Source organism: Carcharodon carcharias, chromosome 34 (genome assembly GCF_017639515.1).
Source record: "Carcharodon carcharias isolate sCarCar2 chromosome 34, sCarCar2.pri, whole genome shotgun sequence".
NCBI classification, from domain to species: Eukaryota; Metazoa; Chordata; class Chondrichthyes; order Lamniformes; family Lamnidae; genus Carcharodon; species Carcharodon carcharias.
In genome coordinates this window covers 23,522,374-23,548,119 of record NC_054500.1, presented here as the reverse complement: position 1 = coordinate 23,548,119, position 25,746 = coordinate 23,522,374, and the positions used below count along the sequence as shown (strand labels likewise).

The following is a 25,746-nucleotide window of genomic DNA, read 5'->3' as shown; positions in this document are numbered from 1 at the left end:
CCACCTCTGACACTGCAGCACTCCCTCAGTACTGCATTGCTACCTATCGAGCCACTGCATCCCTCGGTGAGTTCCTGTGTCTCCTACAGTGTCTGCTACAGGTGAGAAGATATGGCACTGCCCAGTGTCTAGGTTATGAGCTAAACTGAGCTGAGGCCAGTGGCTCCAGCACCCCTGTGCTCGCTGACTTACACCAGCTCCCGGTTAAACAGCCACTTGGCTTTAACAGTTTAAAATTCGCTTTTAAATCGGTCCGTTCCACCCTATCCCTGTAATCTCCTCCAGCCCCTGCAACCCTCCGAAATCTACGAGCTCCTCCAACCCTGGCCTCTCGCACATCCCCGAGTTTAATCGCAGCCCCACTGGTGGCCGTGCCTTCCGGCTACTGGGGCCTGGGGCTCTGGGATCCCCCCCTCCCTAAAAACCGCTCCACCTTTCTCTCCTGCTTTAAGATGCTCCTTAAAATCTATCTCTCCCACCAAGCATTCGCTCACCTGTCCTAATATATCTACCTTTACGTGGCCCGGTGTCAGGCTTATTTTCGATAATGCTCCTGTGAAGTGCCATGGGCTGTTTGACAAGGTGCAGGGCGATATATAAATGCAGTGTGTTGTTAGTCTTCACTCCCCGGTCTGAAATAGTGTTCAGCAGCCGTGCCTGCGGACTGGAGAATGTTTGGCCTTATAAGCGAGGATCGGGTTTCTGTTACTGACACAGCCTCTGTGGTGAATTATTAAGAAAACTTGATCCTCCTCCCCACCCCCCACACAACCACCTCCTCCAGCCCCCGCCCACCCTAGGGGTCCTCCACGCAGCCAGTGAGCTGTTGTAGAAGGTTGGTACAGCCGCCGAGGCAGGGTTAAGGTGAGGGATTTTCGGACTGGCCAAGCTGCGAGTGCGGGAGGGAGCTGCGGGGGGTGGGGGGGGTGGTGGGTCCCATCCCTTGCTTTCATCATGTCCATCCTGAGCTCCTTTGGTTTCACGGAGGAGCAGGTAGCCTGCGTGTGCGAGGTCCTGCAACAGGGACGCAGCGTGGAGAGGCTGGGCCGCTTCCTGTGGTCCCTGCCCGCCTGCGAGCAGCTCCACAAGAATGAGAGCGTCCTCAAGGCCAAGGCAGCCGTGGCTTTTCACCGGGGTAACTTCCGTGAGCTGTACAAGATCCTGGAGAGCTGCCAGTTCTCGGTGCAAAGCCACCCCAAGCTGCAGCAGTTCTGGCTGAAGGCTCACTACACCGAGGCTGAGAAGGTGAGGGGGAGGCCCCTGGGAGCTGTGGGGAAATACCGGGTGCGAAGGAAATTCCCACTGCCCCGTACCATCTGGGATGGTGAGGAGACTAGTTACTGCTTCAAGGTGAGTTTCCTGGGAACGCGGAGATCCCACAACTTCTTTAAGAGGGTCCGCAATTTCTGGGGGGTTTGGGGGGTGCAGGTGGGATGGGGTGGGGGGTTTGTTTGTAACACCCGGGACCAGCCGAATTTGGGGGCATTTTCGCACTTGCTCCGAAATTTCCGCCTGATTCCAGCTTGGGTGTTAAGTTGGGGTTAGTGACGATTTAATTGTCCCGGAGCCTGGACTGCGACCGGGTCTGACTGAGGGGAGAAAGAAACAGCAACTCCCTAAATGGAAAAATTCCGGCAAGAATTCCCAGCCGGAACGTACCCCCAAAACTGGCAGCGAGATTTACCCCCAAAACTGAAGGTGAGATTTATCCCCCTAAAACTGAAAGTGAGATTTACCCCCCCCCCCAGAACTGGCAGTGAGATTTATCCCCCCACCCAGAACTGGCAGTGAGATTTATCCCCCAAAACTGGCAGTGAGATTTACCCCCCTGAAACTGGCAGTGAGATTTACCCCCCTGAAACTGGCAGCGAGATTTATCCCCCTAAAACTGGCAGTGAGATTTATTCCCCCGAAACTGGCAGCGAGATTTATCCCCCAAAACTGGCAGTGAGATTTACCCCCCACGAAACTGGCAGCAAGATTTACTCCCCCCCACCCCCCCGGAACTGGCAGCGAGATTTATCCCCCTAAAACTGGCAGTGAGATTTACCCCCCCAGAACTGGCAGTGAGATTTACCCCCCCCACCCCCAGAACTGGCAGCAAGATTTACCCCCCAAAACTGGCAGTGAGATTTACCCCCCCCAGAACTGGCAGCGAGATTTACCCCCCAAAACTGGCAGCGAGATTTACTTCCTTCAGAACTGGCAGCGAGATTTACCCCCCAAAACTGACAGTGAGATTTACCCCCCCCCCAGAACTGGCAGCGAGATTTACCCCCCAAAACTGACGGTGAGATTTAACCTCCCCCCCCGCCAGAACTGGCAGTGAGATTTACCCCCCACCCCCCCACAGAACTGGCAGTGAGATTTACCCCCAAAACTGGCAGTGAGATTTACCCCCCACCCTCCAAACTGGCAGTGAGCAGAGCCTGCAAATGGCTGGTGTTTGGAAGGCTTGAGTTAGCGTTTGGACTGGGTTATTGTTGGGGGGTTGGTTTGTGTTTCGAGAGGTTATTGTTGGGGTGGGTTGGCTGGCATTTTGAGGGGTTTACAGTTTTTCTGGGGGTGAATGAGGTTCTGGAAACTGTTTGGATGTTTGAGATTTTCATGTTTTTTTTGAGGTGGAAGTTTGAGGAAGGGCTCAGTGTTTGGGGAGGGGGTCAATGTTTGGGGAGGGGTCTGTGTTTGGGGAGGGGTCAGTGTTTGGAGAGGGGGATCAGTGTTTGGAGAGGGGGGGTCAGTGTTTGGGGAGGGGGTCAGTGTTTGTAGAGGGAGAAGGATTGATTCCTGATATTAGGATATGAACCTGTAATTTCTAAATGCTGATTTATAATGAATTGTATAATGGTTCCTTTCAGTAACATTGGGATATATTTAGTATTTGCTGAATGTTTGATTTGAGCTGAAACGTTCCTTTTCATTCCTGCTTCATCGCTTATTCTCCTCTCCAATCCTTCCATCCTCCAGGAGAAATCTCGGGGTATCCTGCGGGAATGGTATTTGCACAATCCATACCCCTCTCCCCGGGAGAAGAGAGAATTGGCTGAAGCCACTGGACTGACCACCACACAGGTCAGCAACTGGTTCAAGAACCGAAGACAGAGAGACAGAGCAGCTGAGACCAAAGACAGGTAGAGACAGACTGGATGACGCAGGAGAAGGGGACAGAGATAATCAGGGAATGGGATGGTCAGGAATATGGAGTAATCCAGGAGTGGGATGGGCTGTGAATTGGGAGTAATCTAAGAGTGGGATGTGCTGTGAATACAGAGTGATCCAGGAGTGGGATTGGCTGGGAATAGGGAGTAATCCAGGAACAGGATGGGCTGGGAATAGGGAGTAATCCAGGAACAGGATGGGCTGGGAATAGGGAGTAATACAGGAACAGGATGGGCTGGGAGTAGGGAGTAATCCAGGAACAGGATGGGCTGGGAATAGGGAGTAATCCTGGAACAGGATGGGCTGGGAATAGGGAGTAATCCGGGAACAGGATGGGCTGGGAATAGGGAGTAATCCGGAAACAGGATGGGCTGGGAATAGGGAGTAATCCGGGAACAGGATGGGCTGGGAATAGGGAGTAATCCGGGAACAGGATGGGCTGGGAATAGGGAATATATTTTCATTTGATATGTTTGAGATGAAGCTCTAAATTCAGCAATCAGACTACCAGTGCTCAAGAGGTTTTATATTAAACTAAATGAAACTTTTATTAAGTTACACAAGTTAAACACATACACATGGCTACAAATTACTACAAATATAATTTTTAACAAATTCCCAAACTAATCTCCATTTAGGCAACAATAACCTATAAACTTTAACCAGACACCAGCCAAAGCGTTTTCACCTTACAGATTCAAAATGAGGTTCCTCTCACTTTGGTTCCTGTGGAGACAGTTGTAGGTTTACAGCAGCTTTGATCTTACATTGCCTCTGCCCTGTGCACTCAAAAACTGCTCTCAGTTATACCCAGCACAGCTCATTGCATCACCAACCTTTTTGAACTCCACCTCTCCTAACAATAAAACCCCTTTCATAGTACCGATTGTATTAGTAATATAAACGTTGCTTTGTCTCTGCTAGTTAGGTGCCAGATTTCACCCCACTTCTTGAATGGTCTATTAAACAAAATGCAAATACACTCTACCTCTATTACATCTCAAAACTAGTACACATCAAAGCACCCAGACTAGCTGGTTTTATCCAATTACGACACACCCACAGACTAAACCACTATCCTCAGAGAAAAATATTTTCCTATATTATTATATACATTAATAGCTTCATGACAGATGGGCTGTGAATAGAGAGTAATCCAGAGTTTGGATGGGCTGTGAATAGGGAGTAATCCAGGAGTGGGATGGGCTGTGAATAGGGAGTAATCCAGGAGTAGGATGGGCTGTGAATAGTGAGTAATCTAGGAGTGGGATGGATTGCAAATAGGGAGTAATCCAGAATTGGGTGGGCTGCAAAGAGGGGTTAATTCAGGAGTGGAATGGACTGTAAGTAGGGAGTAATCCAGGAGTGGGATGACAGCGAGTAGAGAGTAATCCAGAAGTGGGATGGCTGTGAATAGGGAATAATCCAGGAGTAGGACGGGCTGTGAATTGGGAGTAATCCAGGAGTGGGATGGGATGTGAATAGGGAGTAATCCAGGAGTAGGATGGGCTGTGAATAGGGAGTAATCCAGGAGTGGGATGGGCTGTGAATAGGGAGTAATCCAGGAGTGGGATGGGCTATGAATAGGGAGTAATCCAGGAGTGGGATGGGCTGTGAATAGTGAGTAATCCAGGAGTAGGATGGGCTATGAATGGGGGGGTAATCTAGGTATGGGATGACTGCAAATAGGGAGTAATCCAGGATTGAGAAGGGCTGTGAATAGGGAGTAATCCAGAAGTGGGATGGGCTGTGAATAGGGAGTAATCCAGGAATGGGATGGGCTGTGAATAGGGAGTAATCCAGGAGTGGGATGGGCTGTGAATAGGGAGTAATCCAGGGGTAGAATAGGCTGTGAATAGGGAGTAATCCAGGAGTGGGATGGGCTGTGAATAGGGAGTAATCCAGGAGTGGGATGGGCTGTGAATAGTGAGTAATCCAGGAGTGGGATGGGCTATGAATGGGGGGGTAATCTAGGTATGGGATGACTGTGAATAGGGAGTAATCCAGGATTGAGAAGGGCTGTGAATAGGGAGTAATCCAGGAATGGGATGGGCTGTGAATAGGGAGTAATCCAGGAGTGGGATGGGCTGTGAATAGGGAGTAATCCAGGAATGGGATGGGCTGTGAATAGGGAGTAATCCAGGAGTGGGATGGGCTGTGAATAGGGAGTAATCCAGGGGTAGAATAGGCTGTGAATAGGGAGTAATCCAGGAGTGGGATAGCTGTGAATAGGGAGTAATCCAGGAGTGGGATGGGCTGTGAATAGGGAGTAATCCAGGGGTAGAATAGGCTGTGAATAGGGAGTAATCCAGGAGTGGGATGGGCTGTGAATAGGGAGTAATCCAGGAATGGGATGGGCTGTGAATAGGGAGTAATCCAGGAGTGGGATGGGCTGTGAATAGGGAGTAATCCAGGAGTGGGATGGGCTGTGAATAGGGAGTAATCCAGGGGTAGAATAGGCTGTGAATAGGGAGTAATCCAGGAGTGGGATGGGCTGTGAATAGGGAGTAATCCAGGAATGGGATGGGCTGTGAATAGGGAGTAATCCAGGAGTGGGATGGGCTGTTAATAGGGAGTAATCCAGGGGTAGAATAGGCTGTGAATAGGGAGTAATCCAGGAGTGGGATAGCTGTGAATAGGGAGTAATCCAGGAGTGGGATGGGCTGTGAATAGGGAGTAATCCAGGGGTAGAATAGGCTGTGAATAGGGAGTAATCCAGGAGTGGGATGGGCTGTGAATAGGGAGTAATCCAGGAATGGGATGGGCTGTGAATAGGGAGTAATCCAGGAGTGGGATGGGCTGTGAATAGGGAGTAATCCAGGAGTGGGATGGGCTGTGAATAGGGAGTAATCCAGGGGTAGAATAGGCTGTGAATAGGGAGTAATCCAGGAGTGGGATGGGCTGTGAATAGGGAGTAATCCAGGAATGGGATGGGCTGTGAATAGGGAGTAATCCAGGAGTGGGATGGGCTGTGAATTGGGAGTAATCCAGGAGTGGGATGGGCTGTGAATAGGGAGTAATCCAGGAGTGGGATGGGCTGTGAATAGGGAGTAATCCAGGAGTGGGATGGGCTGTGAATAGGGAGTAATCCAGGAGTGGGATGGGCTGTGAATTGGGAGTAATCCAGGAGTGGGATGGGATGTGCTAGCACTAAGACAGGGCTAACACTGTCCTGCCCTGTGCCAGGAGTTGCTGGATAGAATACCAGCAGCGAACGCTAAAATCCATTGATCTAATTGATTGGTTATTGATCTGAATGACAGATGTTATTGGTCTCGCTGATACTGTGATGAAAATCGTTGAATTAATGACCCTTTTTTTATGCTTTCAGGGAGAACGCTGAGAATTCAAATCCCCATTGCAAACAGCCATTGGAGCAGCTGTCAGGGCCAAAACTCATCCTCAGTAGCTCCGATGAAGAGGAGCTCTCTCCAGACCAGAGTCCTGTCCCCCGAGCTGGAACCCCAGGAATTCTGTACCCTGGAAGCCTGCACCCCCAGTCGATAAACACCGTTCTCCCTCTGAGCAGTGCTGCCCTTCAGCACCCAGACCTCATGCATTCTCGCATGCTGGATGAGAGCATCCTTGGGACTCTCACTACCAGCCTTGTGGATCTGGGGTCGTGAACAGTGGAAAATGATCCAGAGTAAAAAAAAAAAAAGGGAGCGAGAGCCGGGTTTGGGCATTGAGCAGAAAATTCACCCAGTAGTGGAATGGAACTTTAGCACTTAAATTTTAATAAATTGTAAAATATAAAAGTTAGGAAAATTGTTTACAAGGTTAGTTTAAAACTTATGAGAAACCACTGAACTAGTTAGTAGAAATCTATTTCACTAACCAGGTAGGCAAGGTGAGAGGTGGGAGGGTGAGAGAGGGAGAGAGTGAGAGAGTGAGCGAGGGTGAGAGAATAAGGGGGTAAGAGGGTAAGAGCGTGAGAGGATGAGAGGGTGAGAGAGGGAGAGAGTGTGAGAGGGTGAGAGGGTGAGAGTGAGAGGTAAGAGAGTGAGAGGGTAAGAGGGTGAGAGAATAAGAGGGTAAGAGCATGAGAGGGTGAGAGGGTGAGAGGGTGAGAGAGGGAGAGAGTGAGGGTGAGGATGAGAGTTGAGGGTGAGGGTGAGGGGAGAGGGTGAGGGTGAGGGTTAGAGGGTGAAGGGGGAGGGTGAGGGTGAGGGTGAGAGGGTGAGGGTGAGAGGGTGAGGGTGAGAGTGAGAGTGATTGTGAGAGGGTGAGAGGGTGAGAGGAGAGGGTGAGGGTGAGGGTGAGAGGTTGAGGGTGAGAGGGTGAGGGTGAGAGGGTGAGGGTGACAGGGTGAGGGTGAGAGGTTGATGGTGAGAGGGTGAGGGTGAGAGGGTGAGGGTGAGAGGGTGAGGGTGAGAGGGTGAGGGTGAGAGGTTGAGGGTGAGAGGGTGAGGGTGAGAGGGTGAGGGTGAGAGGTCGAGGGTGAGAGGGTGAGGGTGAGAGGTTGAGGGTGAGGGTGAGAGGTTGAGGGTGAGGGTGAGAGGTTGAGGGTGAGAGGTTGAGGTCACACTGGTTGTTCTGGGGCTGCTGAGGGTTTAATGGACGAGATTTCCAGGACATTGCAGGGTTTCTGCAGCTCAGAGATGGATTTGATTCCCTTATTTCTCCGAATCCAGTAGCTTGGATGAGATGCAATAATTGTAAAAGTTTCAAATAAAAATGTATTTTCGAGTGAAGTTACAAAAAACAGCGAGAGGCGACTAAGTTATTGGATGGTGAGGAATTGCATTGTGGGGGACAGTCAGGAGGGGGCAGTAGTGGGGTGGGGGGAGTAGTGTGGTGGGGGGAGTGGTGGGGGTGGGGGGAGTAGTGTGGTGGGGGGAGTAGTGGGGTGGGGGGAGTGGTGGGGGTGGGGGGAGTAGTGTGGTGGGGGGAGTAGTGGGGTGGGGGGAGTAGTGGGGTGGGGGGAGTGGTGGGGGTGGGGGGAGTAGTGGGGGTGGGGGGAGTAGTTGGGTGGGGGGAGTAGAGGGGTGGGGGGAGTAGTGGGGTGGGGGGAGTGGTGGGGGTGGGGGGAGTAGAGGGGTGGGGGAGTAGTGGGGTGGGGGGAGTGGTGGGGGTGGGGGGAGTAGTGGGGTGGGGGGAGTGGTGGGGGTGGGGGGAGTAGTGTGGTGGGGGGAGTGGCGGGGGTGGGGGGAGTAGTGTGGTGGGGGGAGTGGTGGGGTGGGGGGAGTAGTGGGGTGGGGGAGTGGTGGGGGTGGGGGGAGTAGTGGGGGGTGGGGGGAGTAGTGGGGTGGGGGCAGTGGTGGGGGTGGGGGGAGTAGTGGGGTGGGGGCAGTGGTGGGGGTGGGGGGAGTAGTGGGGTGGGGGCAGTGGTGGGGGTGGGGGGAGTAGTGGGGTGGGGGCAGTGGTGGGGTGGGGGGAGTAGTGGGGTGGGGGGAGTAGTGGGGTGGGGGGAGTGGTGGGGGTGGGGGGAGTAGAGGGGTGGGGGGAGTGGTGGGGGTGGGGGGAGTAGTGGGGTGGGGGGAGTAGTGGGGTGGGGGGAGTGGTGGGGGTGGGGGGAGTAGTGGGGTGGGGGGAGTAGTGGGGTGGGGGGAGTAGAGGGGTGGGGGGAGTAGTGGGGTGGGGGGAGTGGTGGGGGTGGGGGGAGTAGTGGGGTGGGGGGAGTGGTGGGGGTGGGGGGAGTAGTGGGGTGGGGGCAGTGGTGGGGGTGGGGGGAGTAGTGGGGTGGGGGGGAGTGGTGGGGGTGGGGGGAGTGGTGGGGGTGGGGGGAGTAGTGGGGTGGGGGGAGTGGTGGGGGTGGGGGGAGTAGTGGGGTGGGGGGAGTGGTGGGGGTGGGGGCAGTGGTGGGGGTGGGGGGAGTAGTGGGGTGGGGGGAGTGGTGGGGGTGGGGGGAGTGGTGGGGGTGGGGGGAGTAGTGGGGTGGGGGGAGTAGTGGGGTGGGGGGAGTGGTGGGGGTGGGGGCAGTGGTGGGGGTGGGGGGAGTAGTGGGGTGGGGGGAGTGGTGGGGGTGGGGGGCAGTGGTGGGGGTGGGGGGAGTAGTGTGGTGGGGGGAGTAGTGGGGTGGGGGGAGTGGTGGGGGTGGGGGGAGTAGTGGGGTGGGGGGAGTGGTGGGTTTGGGGGGAGTAGTGGGGTGGGGGGAGTAGAGGGGTGGGGGGAGTAGTGGGGTGGGGGGAGTAGTGGGGTGGGGTGAGTGGTGGGGGTGGGGGGAGTAGTGGGGTGGGGGGAGTAGTGGGGTGGGGGAGTGGTGGGGGTGGGGGGAGTGGTGGGAGTGGGGGGAGTAGTGGGGTGGGGGGAGTGGTGGGGGTGGGGGGAGTAGTGGGGTGGGGGGAGTGGTGGGGGTGGGGGGAGTAGTGGGGTGGGGGGAGTGGTGGGGGTGGGGGGAGTAGTGGGGTGGGGGGAGTGGTGGGGGTGGGGGGAGTAGTGGGGTGGGGGGAGTGGTGGGGGTGGGGGGAGTAGTGGGGTGGGGGGAGTGGTGGGGGTGGGGGGAGTAGTGGGGTGGGGGCAGTGGTGGGGGTGGGGGGAGTAGTGGGGTGGGGGGAGTAGTGGGGTGGGGGGAGTGGTGGGAGTGGGGGGAGTAGTGGGGGTGGGGGGAGTGGTGGGGGTGGGGGGAGTAGTGGGGTGGGGGGAGTAGTGGGGGTGGGGGGAGTAGTGGGGTGGGGGCAGTGGTGGGGGTGGGGGGTAATGAGTTGGGTTAGTAGTGGGGTGGGGGGACAGTCGGGTGATGGGGTAGGTGAGGTGGGGGGAGTAGTGGGGTGGGGGGTAATGAGTTGGGTTAGTAGTGGGGTGGGGGGTCAGTCGGGTGGAGGGGTAGTGGGGTGGGGAAGGGGGATGAGGCAGGGATAGAGAGGAAAAGTTTTTACTCTTTGATGGGATGTGGGCGTCGCTGGAAAGGTCAACATTTATTGCCCAGCCCTAATTGCCCTTGAACTGAGCGACTTGCTCAGCCATTTCAGAGGGCAGTTAAGAGTCAACGACATTGCTGTGGGTCTGGAGTGACACCTAGGCCAGACCGGGTAAGGACTTTTTATTCATTCATGGGATGTGGGTGTCACTGGTTGGGCCCAGCATTTATTGCCCATCCCTAATTGCCCTTGAGAAGGTGGTGGTGAGCTGCCTTCTTGAACCGCTGCAGACCATGTGGTGTAGGTACACCCACAGCGCTGTTAGGGAGGCAATTTCTGGATTTTGACTCAGCGACAGTGAAGGAACGGCCGATATATTTCCAAGTCAGGATGGTGAGTGACTCAGAGGGGAACTTCCAGCTGGTGGTGTTCCCATGTGTCTGCTGCCCTTGTCCTTCTAGATGCTGGAGGTCATGGGTTTGGAAGGTGCTGTCAAAGGAGGGCAGATGTCCTTCCCTACAATACATTCATGAACCAGATGGGTTTTTACAATAATCGATGATAGTTTCATTGTCACTATTACTAAGGCTAGCTTTCAATTCCAGATGATTAATTGAATTTAAATTCCACCAACTGTTGTGGTGGGATTTGAACCCATTTCCCTAGAGCATTAGCCCAGGCCTCTGGGTTGCTAGTCAAGTTTTGGGTAAATTTTGTGCAGGTTGAATGGAGAATCAACAAGTAAACCATCAAACCTCTAATTCCACTCTCCTGCCCACTCCCTGTTAACTTTAATGTCCCACCCAGTCTAATCCCAAACATGCTCAAACATAAAATCCAGGCTGACACTCCCTGTGCCGAGGGAGTGCTGCACTGTCAGAGGTGCCGCCTTTCAGATGAAACTTTAATTCTGGGCCCTGTCTGCCCTCTTGGGTGGATGTGAAAGATCCACTGACTCTCTTTCTAAGAAGAGCGGAGGGGGTGGGGGGGAGTTCTCCCCCAGGTCCTGGGGCCAATATTTAACCCTCAATTAACATCGTTGAGAACACATGATCTGGTCACCATCTCATTGCTGTTTGTGGGAGCTTGCTGTGCACAAGTTGGCTGCTGTTTTTCCTATGTTACAGTAGTGGTGAAGCGCCTTGGGGCATCTTGATGTTGTGAAAGATGCCAAAGAAAGTCTGTTAAATTCTACACTTATGGCCAAATTCCAGTCACTAACTAGGATCAGCGGCAATTTAGAATCTGCAGCAGAGAATGACTTTTCTCTTAGCTCGTCTTAGACAGAGCTTGGGTATCCACTCCTGGAGAGGGAGTGAGTTGGATCAGTAACTGCGCAGACAGCGCTCCCTAGTGACAGATCACAGCTATGGCCTCTTGGTGCTGTTACTGCATCAATGCCAGAGGAATTAGTCCCTTGTGCATTAAATAACCTTTTGTACAAAAGGGTTCAGCCTCGGGGGGGGGTGTTGTCATTTGTTGGCAAGCCCCTCAATTTTAAAAATCCCCCCTTTCCTGTACCCCTTACCCACCTCCTTCATGCACCCCTTACCCACTCCATCCTGCACCACTTACCCACTCCATCCTACACCTCTTACCCACCTCCCTCCTGTACCCCTTACCCACTCCATCCTGCACCCCTTACCCACCTCGCTCATGCACCCCTTACCCACCTCCATCCTGTACCCCTTCCCACCTCCCTCCTGCACCCCTTACCCACCTCCCTCCTACACCTCTTACCCACCTCCCTCCTGCACCCCTTACCCACCTCCCTCCTACACCTCTTACCCACCTCCCTCCTGTACCACTTACCCACTCCATCCTGCACTCCTTACCCACCTCCATCCTGCACCCCTTGCCCACTCCATCCTGCACCCCTTACCCACCTCCATCCTGCACCCCTTACCCACTCCATCCTGTACCCCTTGCCCACTCCATCCTGCACCCCTTACCCACTCCATCCTGTACCCCTTGCCCACTCCATCCTGCACCCCTTACCCACTCCATCCTGCACCCCTTACCCACCTCCATCCTGCACCCCTTTTCCTCCATTCCCCTTCCCCACTCTGAATACTAACACCTCCCCCACCCAAACTCCTTCTCTAAATCTCTCATTTTTCTCTGGATCTTTTCTCTCTCTCTATCCCCACCATCACACTCCAACTTCTCTGTCTTTCCATCTATCAAAACCTTACACTTAAATAAATTGGGGCATTCCCAGTGTGACCAGCACCTGCCTCAACAAAGTCAGAGTATTAGTGAGTTGAGGGAATCTTAAATCTCTTCCTAAAAATCTAGGAATGTAGTTGTGGTAGGGGACAGGATAGTGAGGGGGATTGACACTGTTCACTGAAGCAAAGAGCGAGAGGCCAGACGGCTGTGTTGCCTGTCCGGTGTTAGGGTTCAGGACATCTACTTAGAGCTGGAGGGGAACTTGCATTGGGAGGGGGAGGATCCAGTGGTCATGGTCCATGTTGGTACCAACAACATAGGCAGGATGAGGAAGGAGGTTCTGCACAGTCAGTGTGAGGAACTAGGCACCAAATTAAGAAGCAGAACCTCAAAGGTAACAATCTTTGGGTTATTACCTGAGCCAGGTACAAATTGGCACAGGACAAATAAAAATAGAGAAATTAATGTGTGTAGGTGAAGTGGGTTCCGGTTTGTGGGGCACTGGCACCAGTACTGGGGAAAGTGGGATTTGTACCATTGGGATGGTCTATACCTGAACCTTTCTGGGGCTGGTATCCTCGCAAGCTGCCAAACTAGGGAGGTACAGAGGATTTTCAACTGGATGCTGGGGGCAAGGGATCAAACTGGGAAGATGTGGTAAGCCAAAGAATAGAGACAAGGCAAGAGAGATAGGTATTAATATGGGAAATGATAAACAGATTGTGACAGGAAGGGATAGAGATACAAATCTAAGAGTAAATCAGCAGGTAAGGCTGCTTACAAAAATAATAAAAGGGCAAGATTAAAGGCTCTGTATCTAAATGTATGTAGCATTCGAAACAAAACAAATGAACTGGTAGTGCAAATAGAAATAAATAAGTACAATCTGATAGCCATTACAGAGGATGATATAGATTGGGACCTGAATATTGAAGGGTATGTGACATTTAGGAAGGCCAGGAAGTTGGGAAAAGGTGGAGATGTGGCTCTGTTAATTAATGATGGTATTAGCATATTAGTGAGGGATGACCTAAGTTCAGGAAACCAGGATGTAGAAGCAGTTTGGGTTGAGACGAAAAGTGATAAAGGTAAAAAGTCACTTGTGGGAGTGGTCCCCTCATTAGGCCCCCTAATTGTAACTAGACGGTAAGACAGAGTATAAAGGAAGAGATAATAGGAGCTTGTCAGAAAGGTAAGGTGATAATTATGGGGGATATTAATCTACAGATAGACTGGAAATATCAGATGGGCAAAGGATCCCAGATGAGGAGTTCATAGAATGTTTTTGAGATAGTTTCTTAGGGCAGCACGATCTGGAGCCAACCAGAGAGCAGGCTATACTAGACCTGGTATTGAGCAATGAGATGGGATTCATTGATATCCTCATAGTGAAAACACCCCTAGGTAGCAGCGACCATAATATGATTGAATTTTACATTCAGTTTGAGGGAGAGAAGAGTGGGGCCAGGACTAGTATTTTGAACTTAAATAAGGGCAACTGAGGGCATGAAGGCAGAGCTAGCTAAAGTGAACTGGCAAATGGGGTTCAAGGATAGATCCTTAGAGATGCAGCGGCAGACTTTTAAAGGATATTTCAGAATACACAGGATAGGTACATTCCAATGGGAAAGAAAACTTCCAAGGGGAGAGGCCACCACCCATGGTTAACTAACAAAGTTAAAGGCAGTATCAAACCTGAAGAAAAAGCATCTAATTGCACAAAGACGGGTGGCAGGTCAGAAGATTGGACAGAATATAAAGGTGAACAAAGAATGACAAAAAGGTTAATGAGGGAAAAATTAGAGAATGAGAGAAAGCTAGCTAGAAATATAAAGATGGATAGTAAAAGTTTCTATAGATATTTAAATATGAAAAGAGTTAACAAAGTGAGCGTTGGTCCTATAGAAAGCGAGTCTGGGAAATTAATCATGAAAATAAGGAGATGGAAGATGTATTGAACAGGTATTTTGCATTGCTTTTCACCATGGATGATATGAGTAATATCCCAGAAATAGCTGTAGATCAGGAAATAGAAGGGAGGGGAGGGAGGAACTCAGGAAAATTAGAATCACCAGAGAAGTGGTATTGAGCAAATTGTTAGAGCTGCGGGCTGACAAATCCCCGGGTCCTGATGGACTTCATCCTAGGGTCTTAAGAGAAGTGGCTTGTTGGTGTGTTGGTTTTAATTTTCCAAAATTCCCTAGATTCAGGGAAGGTCCCATTAGATTGTAAAATAGCAAACGTAACTTCTTTATTCAAAAAGGGAGGGAGATAGAAAGCAGGAAACTACAGGCCAGTTAACCTAACATCTGTCATTGGGGACGTTTTAGAAGTTATTATTAAAGATGTTATAGCAGGGCACTTAGAAAATTCAAGGCAATCAGGCAGAGTCAACATGGTTTTGTGAAATTGAAATCATGTTTAACCAGTTTATTGGAGTGCTTTGAAGGAGTCACATATGCTGTGGATAAAGGGGAACTGGTGGATGTGCTGTACTTAGATTTCTAGAAGGCATTTGATAAGGTGCCACATCAAAGGTTATTACAGAAAATAAAAGCTCCTGGTGTAGGGGGTAACATATTGGCATGGATAGAAGATTGGCTGGCTAACAGGAAGCAAAGAATTGGCATAAATGGGTCTTTTCCTGCTTGGCAGGATGTGACGAGTGGTGTGTCACAGGGATCAGCGCTGGGGCCTCAACTTTTTACAATTTATATAAATGACTTGGATGAAGGGACAGATGGTATGTTGGTTAAATTTTAAAAAATTCATTCTTAGGATGTGGGCATCACTGGCAAGGCCAGCATATATTGCCCTTCCCTAATTGTCCTTGTTCAGGGGACAGCTAAGAGTCAGCCACATTGCTGGAGTCACATGTAGGCCAGACCAGGTAAGGATAGTAGAGTGAACCAGATGGGTTTTCACAACAATCAACAATGGTTTTGTGGTCATTAGATTTTTAAAACCAGATTTTTATTAAATTCAAATTTCACCATCTGCCAAGGTGGAATTCAAGCCCCGGTCTCCAGAGCATTACTCTGGATCTCTGGAATACTAACCCAGTGATAATATCACTACGTCACCACCATGACATAACGATAGTTAGGAAAGTAAATTGTGCAGAGGCTGTAAGGAGGCTACAAAAGGACATATGTTAAGTGAGTGGGCAAAGATCTGGCAAATGGAGTATAATGTGGGCAAATGTGAAATTGTCCATTTTGGCAGAAAGAATAAAAAAGAAACTTATTATCTAAATGGTGAGAGATTTGCAGAGCTCTGAGATGCAGAAGGATCTGGGTGTCCCAGTACATGAATCACAGAAGTTAGTATGCAGGTACAGCAGGTAATTAGGAAAGCTAATAGAAGGTTATCATTTATTGTGAGGGGAATTGATTGCAAAAGTAGGGAGGTTATGTTTCAGTTGTACAGGGCACTGGTGAGACCACATCTGGAATATTGTGTACAGTAATGGTCTCCTTATTTAAGGAAAGATGTAAATGCATTAGAAACATGGGGAGGTGGTGGTATAGTGGTATTGTCACTGGACTGGTATTCCAGAGACCCAGGGTAATGCTCTGGAGAACTGGGCTTAAATCCCACCACGGCAGATGGTGAAATTTGAATTCAATAAAAATCTGGAATTAAGAGACGTTTCTGATTGGTGTAAAAACCCATCTGGGTCACTAATGCCCTTTAGGGAAGGAAATCAGCCATCCTTACCTGGTCTGGCCTACATGTGACTCCAGACCCACGGCAATGTGGTTGATTCTTAAAAATGCCCTCGGAACAGGGGGAATTAGGGATGGGCAATAAATGCTGGCCTAGCCAGTGATATCTACATCCCATGAATAATAATAAAAAAAAATTTCAGAAAAGGTTTCCTAGACTAATACCAGGGATGGGTGAGTTGTCTATTGTAGGGAGGTTAGGCCTGTATCCACTGGAGTTTGGAAGAGTAAGAGACGACTTGATTGAAACCTTTAAGATCCTGAAGGGTCTTGACAAAGAAGATGTTCCCCCTTGTGGGAGAATCTAGACGGGGTCACATTTTAAAAACAAGGAGTTAATCATTTAAGACAGAGATGAGGAAATTTTTTTCTCTCAGAGGGTTGTGAGTCTTCGGAACTCTCTGCCTCAATAGCCAGTGGAAGCAGAGTCTTTGAATATTTTTAAGGCAGAGCTGGATAGAATCTTGGTTAACAAGGGGGTGAGAGGTTACCGGGGGTGGGCAGGAATGTGGGGTTGAGGTTACATTCAGATCAGCCATGGCCTTATTGAATGGTGGAGCAGGGTCGAGGGGCTGAATGGCCTCCTCCTGCTCCTAATTCGTATGTTCTTTGGCCTAGCTTTTGTTTTGCTGTTTCTAATCTCTCCTATATGGTGATGTTTGTTAGGGCTACTATCCTTCATCCCCTGCAAAGCTGCATACTCACAAAAAAGACCGGGTGGACAGGGGACACCTTCAGCTTTCACTTACAACTCCAAGCGCACAGCAGCGGCCAACGCCTGGGATCTCAACTGAGCTACAGCGCAACACTAAGCGAGAGGCCCATTGGCTCCGGCTGGCGCGGTGCAGGGACCCCATCCCTTCAGAGGCGCAAGAGTTAGACTGGGGATGGTGGACCAGGTAGAAGATCCTAACAAGTTAGTAGGACGATGGCTCAGCAGGCGGAGACCAGCGAGTTGTGCGACACACCCCAGCGCTCAGTAAGGCAACATGGTCAGTCACCTGAGGGGAGCCTGGGGCCTCACACAGGACAAGTCCCATGGTCACTCCTGGAAGATCCATGATCCAGCAAATCTCCTGGTAGGAGCAGCGACAAGGACAGGAGGAGGAGGAGGAATCTCTCCTTGACACTGTCCCTGCTTTTCTTACCTTGCGAAGACACTTGAAGCGTTTTCTGCATCAAACACTTTCAGCATGTTACAGGAAACAGACTCTGAGTGTACGTTCAGTCTCGTTACCGTCTTCAGGTTAATACAGGCATCTTGTCCAACACATTCCTTCCGGGTACTAAGTTATCACCAACAATTGCAAAATGTAAACCAGTTCAAGTACTTGCTTCGAAAAGGTTCTCCATTTCTCGTCCAGGTTTTTCTGCCCTCTAATTCCCCCAATCGCTGTCCCTGTTCCCCCTGCAGGTTACAACCCCCTGGATTAGCCCCTCTCAGCCTCAGCGAACTGCTCCCGTCTGAATCTCTCCTGCAATTCTTCAGGCTTCAAACTCATTTTCCCAATTGTTCCTTTTAACAGCATTGGACGGGAGGGATGGAAAAGGGAGTCAGTGGAGGGGGATAGATCAGAATGAAGGGTAACCCATTGGTGCTGACCCATAAACCTGGGTGCAGGGAGCAGGGTCACTGCCTTCCTGGGAGACTATGCTATAGATGTGTGTGGAATTCCTATTATAATACCAAACTCCTCAGCTAGCATGTGACCATCTTCCAGCCTCAGCTGAAGAATTATGTCCAACTCTGGCCCCCGCACTTTAGGAAGGATGTTGAAGGCTTTGGAAGGTTTGGGGGGGTGGTGAGGGGGGGTGTGCAGAGCAGATTTACCCAGAATGGGGCCAGGGATGAGGGACTTCAGTTAATGTGGAGAGATTGGAGAAGCTGGGATTATTCTCCTTAGAGCAGGGAAGGTGAAGGGAAGATTAAATAGAGATGTTCATAATTATGAGATGTTTTGATAGGGTAGATAAGGGGAAACAGTTTCCATTGCCAAGAGTGTCCAGAGGGACACAGATTTAAGATATTTGGCCAGAGAGGGAGAGGAGGAGAACATTTTTTATGCAGTGAGTTGTGATCTGGAAGGCGCTGCCTGAAAGGGCGGTGGAAGCAGATTCGATAGCAACTTTCAAAAGGGGAATTGGACAAATACTTAAAAAGCGGACATTTTAGAAGCAGGGATTTTACAGGGCTATGAGGAAAAAGCAGGGGAGAGTGTGACTTATTGGATCGTTCTTTCAAAGAGCTGGCACAGGCATAAAGGGCTGAATGGCCTCCTTCTGCATTGTATTGTTCTATCATTCCCTACAATTACTCATTGATTGAAGCTTCCCAACACAATCATATGGGATCACATTCTGGAAATGCAAAATGCTGCAAACATACAAAAAACAAAGTACAAAAAAACTCTCTCCCACAAGATTAGACAACTCCCACAAACCCCCTCCCTCCCCCTTCACCACTCTCACCCCTCCCCCCGCCCCCCCCCCCCCCGACCCCCCTTCACCTCAACCCGCCAACCCCCCACATTCCCCCGCTAACGTTTGTAATTTTGGATGCTTCCCCGGTTTAAAAGTCCCAGATTCCAAGCTTTGGTAAAGGAAAAAAATAGGAACAGGAAGAGGCCATTCAGCCCCTCGATCTTGTTCCATCATTTAGTGAGATCCAGCCAATTGCCCTGATTGGTTAAAACCCTCCCCAAAGAGACAGTAACTGGGGAACTGGAGCTGGCCAGACCTTCAGGAGATGGGCCAGCGCATTTCAGGCATGAACACAGATGACTGATTATTTGCCCCACACCCTCACTGGACAAGTAATGAGTTACACAGCCACGCAGGGGGATTGATGAGGAGGGGTCTGCGAGGGGGTGGGGTTTAAAAGGTACAGTAGAGTCAGTACAGTCACTCAAATATTCTGACTAGTCATAACTTTGGGATAAGTGCAGGCTTCAGCTTAAATTAATTATGAAATATTGAGCAGGAATATCATAGCCTCAGAATCTGGTGGTTAACAGCTTTCTTCCGAATCTCTGGAATTCTGCAAAAAGAAGAGAGAAAATAATTCAGCTTCTGTGCTTGAAATTATCCCTGAATACCAAGAGTCACTGCTCAAAACTTAAAATTAAAACGCCAACATTTTTAGCCAATATTCAGCTTTGAGAATTTGTTGGAATTCGGGGTATCAGAGTAATTAACCCTTTCACGTGTTATTCTCAAGTTCCGAAATTATTCAAAGTGTTAGCCCTTATTGGTGACATTTTATTCAGGACAAGGACCCGACACATGCTAACGTCTGAGTGGTAGGATCAAAACGCATCAACATTACTACCACACTCTGGGCACAAGCGCAGACCCCATATGGGCAATGCTGCCAAATGGCCATCACTCAGCCTCCACCTGGCAACACTGCACATTCACATGTGCGTAAGATGTTGCATATAGTTTGCTAGGTCTCATGATGAGGTTCTGAGTTTTGTATAGTTTAACAGTAAGTGTTTATTAACTACGAGTAACTTTATACATACGCACCATGTAAGGTCTAGCTAGGCTGTCTCCATGCTTGCCTCTACACACGTCTCTGTCCGGTCCCAGACTGCCCTCTAGACTCGGGTCATGTGTTCCTTCACACCACAGTGTGGGTGGTAGTGTACCCAGTCCCACCTTAACTCTTTCTATGCCAGACCCTTATACTACAGACTCCCACCCACCTGCAGGATATTCCTAAATCTCCTCTGGTTGAACACCTCTCTCTTCTCTGCTCAGGGTAGCCTTTCCTACATAGCAAAGTCTATGGAGGTTGAATTAACCCCATCATTACCTCACCATCATCTGGACAGCTCTATTAAGAAAGATGTCACTGAAGCGTCTGCCCACCCAGGGCAGCTCAGGCTCTCAGAATCTTTGGTTTTCAACACTCAGCCTCCGATCAGCTCCTAAACATTCGAATAAAGGCTTGGTTACAGGAAGAGAAACATGGCAGTCTTGGGATTTGGCTATTTTGTCTCAGCTGTACTGGGTTCCTGAGATTCAGGGAAGGTGATGATCTTTCTGTTCCCACACAGCAAGCTGTCTGTTTTCACACACTGTTAGGTTTCTGCTGAATTTTACTTTTTCACTGTTCAGTTATTTTCAGGCCAATGAACCATTCGACCAATGAAAGCCCAAATCATAGTTTTTCATTGTGTCACCATTCAACCATCTTCATCCAGAGTGGATCGCAAACAGGATTAATAATGATATACAGAATTACCTGGAAAAACTCAGCAGGTCTGGCAGCATCGGCGGAGAAGAAAAGAGTTGACGTTTCAAATCCTCATGACCCTTCGACAGAACTTGAGTTCGAGTCCAAGAAAGAGTTGAAATATAAAAACTCTCTCTTGGACTTGAACGCAAGTTCTGTTGAAGGGTCATGAGGACTCGAAACGTCAACTCTTTTCTTCTCCGCCGATGCTGCCAGACCTGCTGAGTTTTTCCAGGTAATTCTGTTTTTGTTTTGGATTTCCAGCATCCGCAGTTTTTTTGTTTTTAATAATAATATAGTTCAACATAATCACCATCAGGTCACAACTAAATGAAACGGCTGATTTACAATCGCTCAGTCACAGTCACTTCACCTGGTTTCTGTTAATTAGCAAGAAAAGCTGATTTCCCACGATTCTCACAGAATGGAACAGTCCATGTCAATGTACAGAATGGAACAGTCCGTGTCAATGTACAGAATGGAACAGTCTGTGTCAATGTACAGAATGGAACAGTCCGTGTCAATGTACTGAATGGAACAGTCCGTGTCAATGTACTGAATGGAACAGTCTGTGCCAATGTACAGAATGGAACAGTCCGTGTCAATGTACTGAATGGAACAGTCCGTGTCAATGTACAGAATGGAACAGTCTGTGTCAATGTACTGAATGGAACAGTCCGTGTCAATGTACTGAATGGAACAGTCCGTGTCAATGTACAGAATGGAACAGTCTGTGTCAATGTACAGAATGGAACAGTCCGTGTCAATGTACAGAATGGAACAGTCCGTGTCAATGTACTGAATGGAACAGTCCGTGTCAATGTACTGAATGGAACAGTCCGTGTCAATGTACAGAATGGAACAGTCCGTGTCAATGTACAGAATGGAACAGTCTGTGTCAATGTACAGAATGGAACAGTCCGTGTCAATGTACTGAATGGAACAGTCCGTGTCAATGTACTGAATGGAACAGCCCATTGCAATGTACAGAATGGAACAGTCTGTGTCAATGTACAGAATGGAACAGTCCGTGTCAATGTACTGAATGGAACAGTCCGTGTCAATGTACTGAATGGAACAGTCTGTGTCAATGTACAGAATGTAACAGTCTGTGTCAATGTACTGAATGGAACAGTCCGTGTCAATGTACAGAATGTAACAGTCTGTGTCAATGTACTGAATGGAACAGTCCGTGTCAATGTACTGAATGGAACAGTCCGTGTCAATGTACAGAATGGAACAGTCCGTGTCAATGTACTGAATGGAACAGTCCGTGTCAATGTACTGAATGGAACAGTCCGTGTCAATGTACAGAATGGAACAGTCCGTGTCAACGTACACAATGGAACAGTCCGTGTCAATGTACAGAATGGAACAGCCCATTGCAATGTACAGAATGGAACAGTCCGTGTCAATGTACAGAATGTAACAGTCTGTGTCAATGTACAGAATGGAACAGTCCGTGTCAATGTACTGAATGGAACAGTCTGTGTCAATGTACAGAATGGAACAGTCCGTGTCAATGTACTGAATGGAACAGTCTGTGTCAATGTACAGAATGGAACAGTCCGTGTCAATGTACTGAATGGAACAGTCTGTGTCAATGTACAGAATGGAACAGTCCGTGTCAATGTACAGAATGGAACAGTCCGTGTCAATGTACAGAATGGAACAGTCCGTGTCAATGTACAGAATGTAACAGTCTGTGTCAATGTACAGAATGGAACAGTCCATGTCAATGTACAGAATGTAACAGTCTGTGTCAATGTACAGAATGGAACAGTCTGTGTCAATGTACAGAATGGAACAGTCTGTGTCAATGTACTGAATGGAACAGTCTGTGTCAATGTACAGAATGGAACAGTCCGTGTCAATGTACTGAATGGAACAGTCTGTGTCAATGTACAGAATGGAACAGTCCGTGTCAATGTACTGAATGGAACAGTCCGTGTCAATGTACTGAATGGAACAGTCTGTGTCAATGTACAGAATGGAACAGTCTGTGTCAATGTACAGAATGGAACAGTCCGTGTCAATGTACTGAATGGAACAGTCCGTGTCAATGTACTGAATGGAACAGTCCGTGTCAATGTACTGAATGGAACAGTCCGTGTCAATGTACTGAATGGAACAGTCCGTGTCAATGTACAGAATGGAACAGTCCATGTCAATGTACTGAATGTAACAGTCTGTGTCAATGTACAGAATGTAACAGTCCGTGTCAATGTACAGAATGGAACAGTCCGTGTCAATGTACTGAATGTAACAGTCTGTGTCAATGTACTGAATGGAACAGTCCGTGTCAATGTACTGAATGGAACAGTCCGTGTCAATGTACAGAATGGAACAGTCCGTGTCAATGTACTGAATGGAACAGTCCGTGTCAATGTACTGAATGGAACAGTCCGTGTCAATGTACTGAATGGAACAGTCCGTGTCAACGTACAGAATGGAACAGTCCGTGTCAATGTACAGAATGGAACAGTCCGTGCCAATGTACAGAATGGAACAGTCCGTGTCAATGTACAGAATGGAACAGTCTGTGCCAATGTACAGAATGTAACAGTCCGTGTCAATGTACAGAATGGAACAGTCCGTGTCAATGTACAGAATGGAACAGTCTGTGTCAATGTACAGAATGGAACAGTCTGTGTCAATGTACAGAATGTAACAGTCCGTGTCAATGTACAGAATGGAACAGTCCGTGTCAATGTACTGAATGTAACAGTCCGTGTCAATGTACAGAATGGAACAGTCTGTGTCAATGTACAGAATGGAACAGTCCATGTCAATGTACAGAATGGAACAGTCTGTGTCAATGTACAGAATGGAACAGTCCGTGTCAATGTACAGAATGGAACAGTCTGTGTCAATGTACAGAATGGAACAGTCCATGTCAATGTACAGAATGGAACAGTCCGTGTCAATGTACAGAATGGAACAGTCCATGTCAATGTACAGAATGGAACAGTCTGTGTCAATGTACAGAATGGAACAGTCCATGTCAATGTACAGAATGGAACAGTCTGTGTCAATGTACAGAATGGAACAGTCCATGTCAATGTACAGAATGGAACAGTCCATGTCAATGTACAGAATGGAACAGTCCGTGTCAATGTACTGAATGTAACAGTCTGTGTCAATGTACAGAATGGAACAGTCCGTGTCAATGTACAGAATGGAACAGTCTGTGTCAATGTACAGAATGTAACAGTCCGTGTCAATGTACTGAATGGAACAGTCCGTGTCAATGTACTGAATGGAACAGTCTGTGTCAATGTACAGAATGGAACAGTCCATGTCAATGTACAGAATGGAACAGTCCGTGTCAATGTACAGAATGGAACAGTCTGTGTCAATGTACAGAATGGAACAGTCCGTGTCAATGTACTGAATGTAACAGTCTGTGTCAATGTACTGAATGGAACAGTCCGTGTCAATGTACAGAATGGAACAGTCTGTGTCAATGTACTGAATGGAACAGTCTGTGTCAATGTACTGAATGGAACAGTCTGTGTCAATGTACTGAATGGAACAGTCCGTGTCAACGTACAGAATGGAACAGTCCGTGTCAACGTACAAAATGGAACGGTCCGTGTCAACGTACAGAATGGAACAGTCCATGTCAATGTACAGAATGGAACAGTCCGTGTCAATGTACAGAATGGAACAGTCCGTGTCAACGTACACAATGGAACAGTCCATGTCAACGTACAGAATGGAACAGTCCGTGTCAATGTACACAATGGAACAGTCCGTGTCAATGTACAGAATGGAACAGCCCATTGCAACGTACACAATGGAACAGTCCATGTCAACGTACAGAATGGAATAGTCCGTGTCAATGTACAGAATGTAACAGTCCGTGTCAATGTACAGAATGGAACAGTCCATGTCAATGTACAGAATGGAACAGTCCGTGTCAATGTACAGAATGGAACAGTCCATGTCAACGTACAGAATGGAACAGTCCGTGTCAATGTACAGAATGGAACAGTCCGTGTCAATGTACAGAATGGAACAGCCCATTGCAACGTACACAATGGAACAGTCCATGTCAACGTACAGAATGGAACAGTCCGTGTCAATGTACAGAATGGAACAGTCCGTGTCAATGTACAGAATGGAACAGCCCATTGCAACGTACACAATGGAACAGTCCATGTCAATGTACAGAATGGAACAGTCCATGTCAACGTACAGAATGGAACAGTCCGTGTCAATGTACAGAATGGAACAGTCCGTGTCAATGTACAGAATGGAACAGCCCATTGCAACGTACACAATGGAACAGTCCATGTCAATGTACAGAATGGAACAGTCCATGTCAACGTACAGAATGGAACAGTCCGTGTCAATGTACAGAATGGAACAGTCCATGTCAATGTACAGAATGGAACAGTCCGTGTCAATGTACAGAATGGAACAGTCCATGTCAATGTACAGAATGGAACAGTCCGTGTCAATGTACAGAATGGAACAGTCCATGTCAACGTACAGAATGGAACAGTCCGTGTCAATGTACAGAATGGAACAGTCCGTGTCAATGTACAGAATGGAACAGTCCATGTCAATGTACACAATGGAACGGTCCGTGTCAACGTACAGAATGGAACAGTCCGTGTCAATGTACAGAATGGAACAGTCCGTGTCAATGTACAGAATGGACCAGCCCATTGCAATGTACAGAATGGAACAGTCCATGTCAACGTACAGAATGGAACAGTCCGTGTCAATGTACAGAATGGAACAGTCCGTGTCAATGTACAGAATGGAACAGCCCATTGCAACGTACACAATGGAACAGTCCATGTCAATGTACAGAATGGAACAGCCCATTGCAATGTACTGAATGGAACAGTCCATGTCAATGTACAGAATGGAACAGTCCATGTCAACGTACAGAATGGAACAGTCCGTGTCAATGTACAGAATGGAACAGTCCATGTCAATGTACACAATGGAACGGTCCGTGTCAATGTACAGAATGGAACAGTCCGTGTCAATGTACAGAATGGAACAGTCCGTGTCAATGTACTGAATGGAACAGTCCGTGTCAATGTACAGAATGGAACAGTCCGTGTCAATGTACAGAATGGAACAGTCCGTGTCAATGTACAGAATGGAACAGTCCGTGTCAATGTACAGAATGGAACAGTCCGTGTCAACGTACAGAATGGAACAGTCCGTGTCAATGTACAGAATGGAACAGTCCGTGTCAATGTACTGAATGGAACAGTCCGTGTCAATGTACAGAATGGAACAGTCCGTGTCAATGTACAGAATGGAACAGTCTGTGCCAATGTACAGAATGGAACAGTCCGTGTCAATGTACTGAATGGAACAGTCTGTGTCAATGTACTGAATGGAACAGTCTGTGTCAATGTACAGAATGGAACAGTCCGTGTCAATGTACTGAATGGAACAGTCTGTGTCAATGTACTGAATGGAACAGTCTGTGCCAATGTACAGAATGGAACAGTCCGTGTCAATGTACTGAATGGAACAGTCTGTGTCAATGTACTGAATGGAACAGTCTGTGTCAATGTACAGAATGGAACAGTCCGTGTCAATGTACTGAATGGAACAGTCTGTGCCAATGTACAGAATGGAACAGTCTGTGTCAATGTACAGAATGGAACAGTCC

The 25,746-nt window shown here is 48.7% G+C and overlaps 1 protein-coding gene across 1 annotated transcript; it reads left to right on the top strand.

Annotated features, from left to right (window-relative positions):
* Positions 1 to 954: 954 nt before the first annotated feature.
* Positions 955 to 6,785, top strand: LOC121272642 (homeobox protein SIX1-like). Its single transcript, XM_041179336.1, has 3 exons — positions 955 to 1,350; positions 2,968 to 3,131; positions 6,491 to 6,785. Exons 1-3 carry the CDS (start codon positions 955 to 957, stop codon positions 6,783 to 6,785), a joined length of 855 nt encoding a protein of 284 aa, XP_041035270.1.
* The last annotated feature ends 18,961 nt before the right edge of the window (positions 6,786 to 25,746 follow it).